Source organism: Glandiceps talaboti, chromosome 4 (assembly GCF_964340395.1).
Source record: "Glandiceps talaboti chromosome 4, keGlaTala1.1, whole genome shotgun sequence".
In the NCBI taxonomy this organism is placed as follows: domain Eukaryota; kingdom Metazoa; phylum Hemichordata; class Enteropneusta; family Spengelidae; genus Glandiceps; species Glandiceps talaboti.
In genome coordinates this window covers 6,788,861-6,796,579 of record NC_135552.1, presented here as the reverse complement: position 1 = coordinate 6,796,579, position 7,719 = coordinate 6,788,861, and the positions used below count along the sequence as shown (strand labels likewise).

Here is a 7,719-nt window from a genome sequence, read left to right as displayed (position 1 = left end):
AGATCTCGCTAAAAAAACTAATCAGGTCTAGCCATTACCCCAAACATTGTGTGTACCAAATTTCAGTATAATTGAGCTAGCCGTTTTTAAGAAAATGATGACACAGACAGACAGACAGACAGACAGACAGACAGACAGACAGACAGACAGACAGACAGACACACAGACAGACAGACAAACTGACACACAGACAGACATCCACCTTTTAATACCTCCTGTATCCTTACCGGAGGTAAAAACTGCTCAAATATGTTTTATTTAAAAACTAGTTGTGTACAAAAATGTAACCTCTAACATACAGTCTAAAAGTCAGCAGGCATAATGCACATACAGAACGTGCGGTACTCATCACTGACGATTCGAACCCAAAAGTTTAACTTCAAATCATCAACAATTCAAAAATGACCGGTCCCTAATTAGAAACTTTCCTTTATCACAAATATATTTATGGAAGTACAATACACATAATTGTAAAGACTTCAAAAGATAAATTAAATAGGTAGGCAAATTGAACGGACACTAGCAACAAATACATCATGTATCTACTGAGTCTTGGTAGTGAGGGTACTGGTAACGACATTGACTAGACGTGATGAGTGAAGATAAACGTACTGTAAATCATAACATGTACTAATCATAATGGAACTATACTACGGTATTCAAGTGTGCAAATCTCAGTATGTATGTATGTATGTATGTATGTATGTATGCATAATGTATGTATGTATGTATGTAAGTATGTATGTATGTATGAACAAACGCATGCATGCACGTCATACGTATACACACATGCATGCATGTACATACATACGTACGTATGTACAATGTATGTACGTACATGTCTGTGTTGTGTTGTATGTTGTGTGTGATTATGCAATTTAAATTTGTGAGAGTATATTTATGTGTACATAGTATCTGTCAGTGTGTCTCTACATGCTTTTGTGTGTGTGTGTGTGTGTGTGTGTGTGTGTGTGTGTGTGTGTGTGTGTGTGTCACCCAATTCAGTTATACTAACCTTTCATCCTTTGTATACATTGCATAGCTTTCAATTCAGGTACACCGCCACCAGGTAATACCTTGTCTGTACTAATCACATCTTGTAGTCTGTGAACACAGTTCTGAAAACTCTCTTCTAATATTGTAAGTTTTACAGTTGATGGACCACATAGAATTACAGTCTGAAAGAAGAAAATAATAATAACATCTAATAAAAATACACTGTCCCAAAGTGTAGAGTATTAACACTATAAACATTTACAATATGGTGGAACCAACATAATCAAAACATCAACAATTCATCGAATACAAAGCTCTTTAACTTTCTTTTCAAGCTGCTATTTCATGTGTTCTTTTATACTGGTACCTCCATACAAGCCAAATAGAAATCTTCAATTCTCAAAAACTTTTGACAAAAACATTAGGTATTGCCCACAATTTAATTGCAAGCAACATTTCTTGATTACAATACATCTTTTTTCTACAAAACAATGAAAATGCACCTCAATATTTCAGTTTACAGGAAATGACACTTATAAAAATTTCACCAGATACATTACAAAGTGCCACAGACCTGGGTGTATGAACATACTCACTTGCAGGGGACCCTGTGTTGTCAATTTCACATAAGCTGTTCTTTTCAACTGACTGGTCCTTACCCCAGTCTTAGGCTGCCATCCTGACTCCCAGCATTCCACTGAGACTACTGTGCCAACATCTTCCTGGTCACAACAAATCAATATTACATTAGGGTGATGTAAAATATTTGAATGTTTATTATGTCTCTGTTATCGTTTGTTATTTACTGGACATCTAGAATTCCTCCTTTTTAAAAAAAAATAATGATAAAACTTGTGTGAACTAGTATATTGAATACTATTGTGGTCCTATTTTAGTCATATCTACTCCCAATTTTTCAGCTGAAATATAAAATGCTTGTAGTGAAGTTTTTTTGTAGCAGTTTAGCTGAGGCACGTGTTGCAAGATGTGTGAATTAGCTCCATACTCTAATTCCCATAATGCCTCTCTCCAGTACATGGCAGACCTCTTCTAAGACAGATTTTCCAATTTCTATAACTCTATTTTAGAGAGGCCACATAATACAGGATAGGTGAAACTGACTTTTCTGGGTCCTTAAGTGTAAGAAATACAACTAAGATAAAATCAACCTCTCTTTGTTGCTCTTTTGATCCAAGCACCATTAATAGTACCAGTATATACCTGGATGGCATCAGTGGTATATATTACAATGTTAGCATGTGTAGAAATAGCCAGTGCTTGCAATGCATGGTATTTCACTTTCTCTACCACCACTATCTGAGTAGACATGCAGTAGTCATGGAGACGCTCATTGACCACTCCCTTCATAGCTAAGATACCTATATTTAACTGAGTCAAATAAAATAACATTACAATCATTAATAAGTGATGAACTGTATGATAGTATTTTCTGATCAAATTCAATAATGAATATGTGCTATGCAGTGTTTTTGTTTTTAAAAACAGTACATCATAGAAGGTAAAATCTATGTACGTGTTTTAATTATAATGCGTTCCCCACTGAAGAGAAGTAGAAAGTATGGAAATCTATGCAAGTTTTACCTTCTTCTGTTGCCAAGGTTACTAAACATAATCACTATACAACACAAAACTGTCATTTGCAATGAAAATTTCTACTCACAGAGTCAAACAATTTCTTGGATACGAATCCCAAATTTTCAGCAAACATCTTCATTGGCGTTGACGAGATATCGATCTTGGCAAAATTTGAGATTTGCTTCAAAAGAAATGCTTTGACTCTGTGAGTAGACACTTTCATTAGTAACTATGAATTATGATATTCATACTTGTAAATTGTAACAGTTATTATTTGTGATGGCACCTACCTCCTGTAAAACTTGTACAATGTCATCCAACCAGCTCGTCTTCAGTTTTATATCGCCAATATGACCAACTGGCAAAATAGACAATGATTCTTTGTATCCTGTATGTCTGGAGGTAGGTTTGATGTCACCATTGATTAGCTGGATAAAGGTAGGAAGAAACAAAACACATGGTAAGTTTGCATGCCTTTAGAATTGAAACACACTTTGATAACACTATATGACATTACCAGTGAGTAGCTGGATCACTGAAACTGAGACACAGGCTCAATTTGATGTTTCTCAGCAATTACCAGTACATGAAATGTATGTGATGTAAAATCATGAAATGATTCTCCAGAATCCAAAATTTATGAAAATGCCTTTATTTCCTAAGGTTCCCCTGGATTGAAGCATACAATGGTAACACTTTACACTGTCATGTCACTGATTTGGAAGGAACAAGATTTAGACTTCACAAATACACACAGGTAAGCCAGATACTGGTCCCACTATGTAATACCACAGCATGGTTTGACATCATCATTAAATAAACAGCTAGATATTCACAGGCCTGTATTCCTGATGGGGCAGGCCTGCTACAGCCCTGTTGCAGACCTGATACAGTGAGGTATTTTAGTGGTATAACCTGATATGATAGGAAAAACTAGATTTCGACATCACAACACATACAATGATAAAATCAATGTGATGCCTTGCCAAGTTCAAAGTTAATATGCTGTCTGATAAAGTACTTACTAAAATGCAGTGATGACGACAGTTTTCGACGTCAAAGATGGCTTTTAGATGTCTGGGTTCAAGTACATGTACAGCAATCAAGCCATCTTCTATCATCAATTCTGTTTGCGGTGGCCCAGTAATTCTACATGTATGTTTATCAAATTCAAATCAAAGCTGTCAAACAAATGAACAACATGACCAAATTAGTGATATGTTGAAGAGTGAACAACCAGTATACTTTGATATATTTTAAGACTCTATTATGGTATAAAATGGCTATTTTTAACCTGGCATCCTTACAGACCTGTTATACATGTACATAACTTGACATCCATACAGACCTGTTCTACATGTACATAAAATCATTCATAATTTAGAAGTGAACATAAAAAAATTCTCACTTGTTAATGTTGAATTCTCCTTGCATTTGTCTTTTGTATGAATCCATGGCAGCCTCCATTGCACAATATGTTACAAGGATGTGGTGATTCACCTGGTCTAGTAGACTGATGGCAGCCATTGCCATACACCCTGCCATACTGATCATTATAGTTGTACATGTACTGTATGTCTTGTGGTGTAATTGACAACTTGAATTCAATACATGGCCTACTGGATGCTAAGGATGGTTCATGAACATTGTGTTACTTTCTACATGTATGTCAGATTTGAAACTTGTCTAGTTACTATTCATGTAGTCATTCTCTACAATCTCTCTCTAATGTATAGTGAAACAGACAACTCCATAAAAATTCTAGCTAAATCTCCTGCTGGGGAAGGGATGAACAGCACATGTCTGTAATAATCTAGCACACACTGACAGGCAGCTGTAATTGGTTACTTCATTCAGTTCACTACAAACTCAACGTCCAATTTAAATGTAAGGAAAGTGATGTGACACATCTATTCTTTTGACTATATCTATGTGTATCATAATGAGTTTAAAGGCCAGGGTTTCAATCCCAGTTTCTCACATTAGTGTTATCTTATCAGTTGAACCATACAGATTACATACAATCATTCTTTTGTTCTAGACCAACATTTTTTATAACCCTACTGGACAGCTGTTTCTCACGCCCAAAGTTTTGATAAAGTGTTCACATACTTGTATGTCTAACGACTGCAATGATTCCACTGTACTAGATACAATTCTATTATTTGCTACATCTTCATCATCTATCACACACTTTACCCTGCAAAACAATCATAACAAGGTCAAAGGTTAAAACTTTCAAGTTAAATCAACAGTGCTACATTAAGATTTACAGCTATCAAAAATATACCACACATCTTGTTCAACAAGAATTCTTTCTTCGAAGACATAGCCCCCAACATATATGTGCTGTTTAATTGATGTCAAAAATATGGTCCTACAATTCGTGGGCAAAATCATAACATGATACACAGCAATGTCTACTAAACATTGAATAAAATTAATGTACGTTGTCGACCAAATAAACTACAGGAGCAAATGGAAAATTGACATCCGTTACCCAGGTTGCGTCAAATCTTGCACATTCTAGATTGTATCAACATACACATAAAAAGAGTGTTTGCAAATTTCTGAACACTTCCATTGCCACTAAAGTTCAATAGTCGTAATATTCTGTCTTTCTGTTACATCCTAGAGATACCATAGGTACGCTTTCATTTTTTAAGTTTTCTAAGTTTGAATAAACCGAAATAGTAGGAATATTCTGTCTTTCTGTTTATTTCCAAGAAGTCAGAATAAACAGGAATAGTCAAAATGTTGATATCATAGAGATACATGGATACCCTTTCATTCTTTCGAACAATTGGCCAACCCATTCATATGTAAATTGATATGAGCCAATACACTGGCCCATTCTAGATACCATACATGTACATGTATTTTGTATGGTATATTCTGATTCGCTCATCTCACATAATACCATATCAATATTATATAAAACATGTCCAATCAGTGATATTGTTATAAAATGTTCATATTTCGTCATACTTCTGTTGAAATGAGACTGCCACAGTACGTTCAAGCAAAGTTCAAATTGTCAAAAGTCGATTTTGTGTTCGTACTCCAGCATGGCGCCGCTAAGTTCTAGCTCCGATTTTCAATATGAAACCGATCAAAGTAAATCTGAAGATGAAAATGAAACAATTCTAGCTCAATGGTTTCATGAGGAAGAATGCCAATCACCATTACCACCATTTTACTATTATGGCATTTTCTATTATGACATTATGACATTTCTATGTATGGGGCACTGAAACAGTTCAATTCATAACAAAAGACTGTTAACAATATTCTCAAAAAGCACAGAAGGAAAATCCTTGGAAATTGTACTGACATTTCAACACAATGAACGATCGTCCGTAGAGATGTACATATAGATTTCAGGGACATACTGGTATATTCACAGTTACATTTACACTAAAGTCAGTAGAATTCCACAGTGCCAATAAATTATACAAAATATGTTGTTTTTACTGACTAGTGTAAAAATAATTGGGCAAACCAGTATGTTCCAGAAATACAATCTACATTTTCTATATACATCTCTACTGACTCTGATGTCAAAATACTTGTAACTGTGGGTATATCTTAGTCTACATTCAGACGCAGATTATATTTTGTCGTATTCCTAAAACTAGGTTTAAACTGAATGCCTCCCGTAAGGGAATAACTAATTATGCAAATTACTCATTAAAGGTAAAAGTTGTATCAACAAAGTTCATAGGACAGGTGCATATTATTATGGTTGATATATGTACCATATTATATAAAATTTGAAGCTTGCATTATCAAGATACATCCTAACTACTGAAAATCATTAATTATGCAAATTAGTCATTAACACTGTAAGGAAAGGTAAATTGAAGTATGCAGTCTTAAGAAAGTCTAATTACAGAAACTCATTAATTATGCAAAATAGTCATTAACACTGTAAGGTACATCAACAAACTTTATAGAACATATGCGATTTGTTATGGTTAAAGTGTGTACTGAATTGAATTGAAGTTGAAGTATGCAGTCTTAAGATATAGCCTAATTACTGAAAATAATTAATTATGCAAATTATTCATTAACTCTGTAAGGTACATCAACAAACTTTATAGGACATGTGCACTTTGTTATATTTAATGAATATACTAAATTTTATTGAAATTGAAGTATAGTCTTAAGATATAGCTTAATTAGTTTATTTCATTGATAAGCAAATTTCTCTAATTAGCAAGAACAGATCTCGCTAAAAAAACTAATCAGGTCTAGCCATTACCCCAAACATTGTGTGTACCAAATTTCAGTATAATTGAGCTAGCCGTTTTTAAGAAAATGATGACACAGACAGACAGACAGACAGACAGACAGACAGACAGACAGACACACAGACAGACAGACAAACTGACACACAGACAGACATCCACCTTTTAATACCTCCTGTATCCTTACCGGAGGTAAAAACTGCTCAAATATGTTTTATTTAAAAACTAGTTGTGTACAAAAATGTAACCTCTAACATACAGTCTAAAAGTCAGCAGGCATAATGCACATACAGAACGTGCGGTACTCATCACTGACGATTCGAACACATTAAAATATAATCTAGCGTCTGTACTATTTCCTCAAACCCCCCAGTGGTTAACCAGGCATCCAACTTAAAGATGTTCAATTCATGATTAACATAAAATTTACATAATCATGGTGGACAGCCTAACAGCTGTTGACACGCAATCATGACGTCATCCCCTGGGTGTTATCCCTGAAGTGAACTGAACATTCTTTACTGAGCATGTAAACCATGTATATGTGAGTTATGTCTTAGGCCTTAGGCCTGCCTGTCGACATGTCGGTCATCCATATGGCCAGGGTCTGCATCAAGCACATGTAGTCGCATGCACACAAAATGCTACATTTATTTTGTAATGCAATTAAACAAGGGCACTCATGAATATTCATAGAAATGAAAGTACGGTGGGTTAGAACACCCGTCTTGACTTCATGGAACGTCCTGCGCACACCATGTTTAATTCTATTAATTGCAGCAGCAACAATAGTATTACAGATAAATTACAAAAAAGTCAAGATGACTGGTTGACAGTCTAGGTATATCTCTGTAATTCAAATATACATTATCTCTAC

The 7,719-nt window shown here is 34.8% G+C and overlaps 1 protein-coding gene across 1 annotated transcript; it reads right to left on the bottom strand.

Annotated features, from left to right (window-relative positions):
- Positions 1-1,010: 1,010 nt before the first annotated feature.
- Positions 1,011-4,137, bottom strand: LOC144433786 (chaperonin-containing T-complex member BBS12-like). The gene is made up of 6 exons (XM_078122150.1): positions 4,001-4,137; positions 3,618-3,741; positions 2,883-3,020; positions 2,218-2,385; positions 1,593-1,718; positions 1,011-1,178 (listed from the first exon to the last, which is right to left on the bottom strand). The coding sequence occupies exons 1-6, from the start codon at positions 4,135-4,137 to the stop codon at positions 1,011-1,013; spliced, it is 861 nt and encodes a 286-aa protein (XP_077978276.1).
- Positions 4,138-7,719: the final 3,582 nt, after the last annotated feature.

Excerpts from the sequence above, each read along its gene's own strand:
- LOC144433786 (XM_078122150.1), bottom strand. The coding sequence starts at position 4,137 with ATGGCAGGGTGTATGGCAATGGCTGCCATCAGTCTACTAGACCAGGTG. Across the intron at positions 3,742-4,000 it reads GGAGAATTCAACATTAACAA|AATTACTGGGCCACCGCAAA; the intron begins GTGAGAATTTTT and ends ACATACATGTAG. Across the intron at positions 3,021-3,617 it reads GTCGTCATCACTGCATTTTA|CTAATCAATGGTGACATCAA; the intron begins GTAAGTACTTTA and ends ACCTTTATCCAG.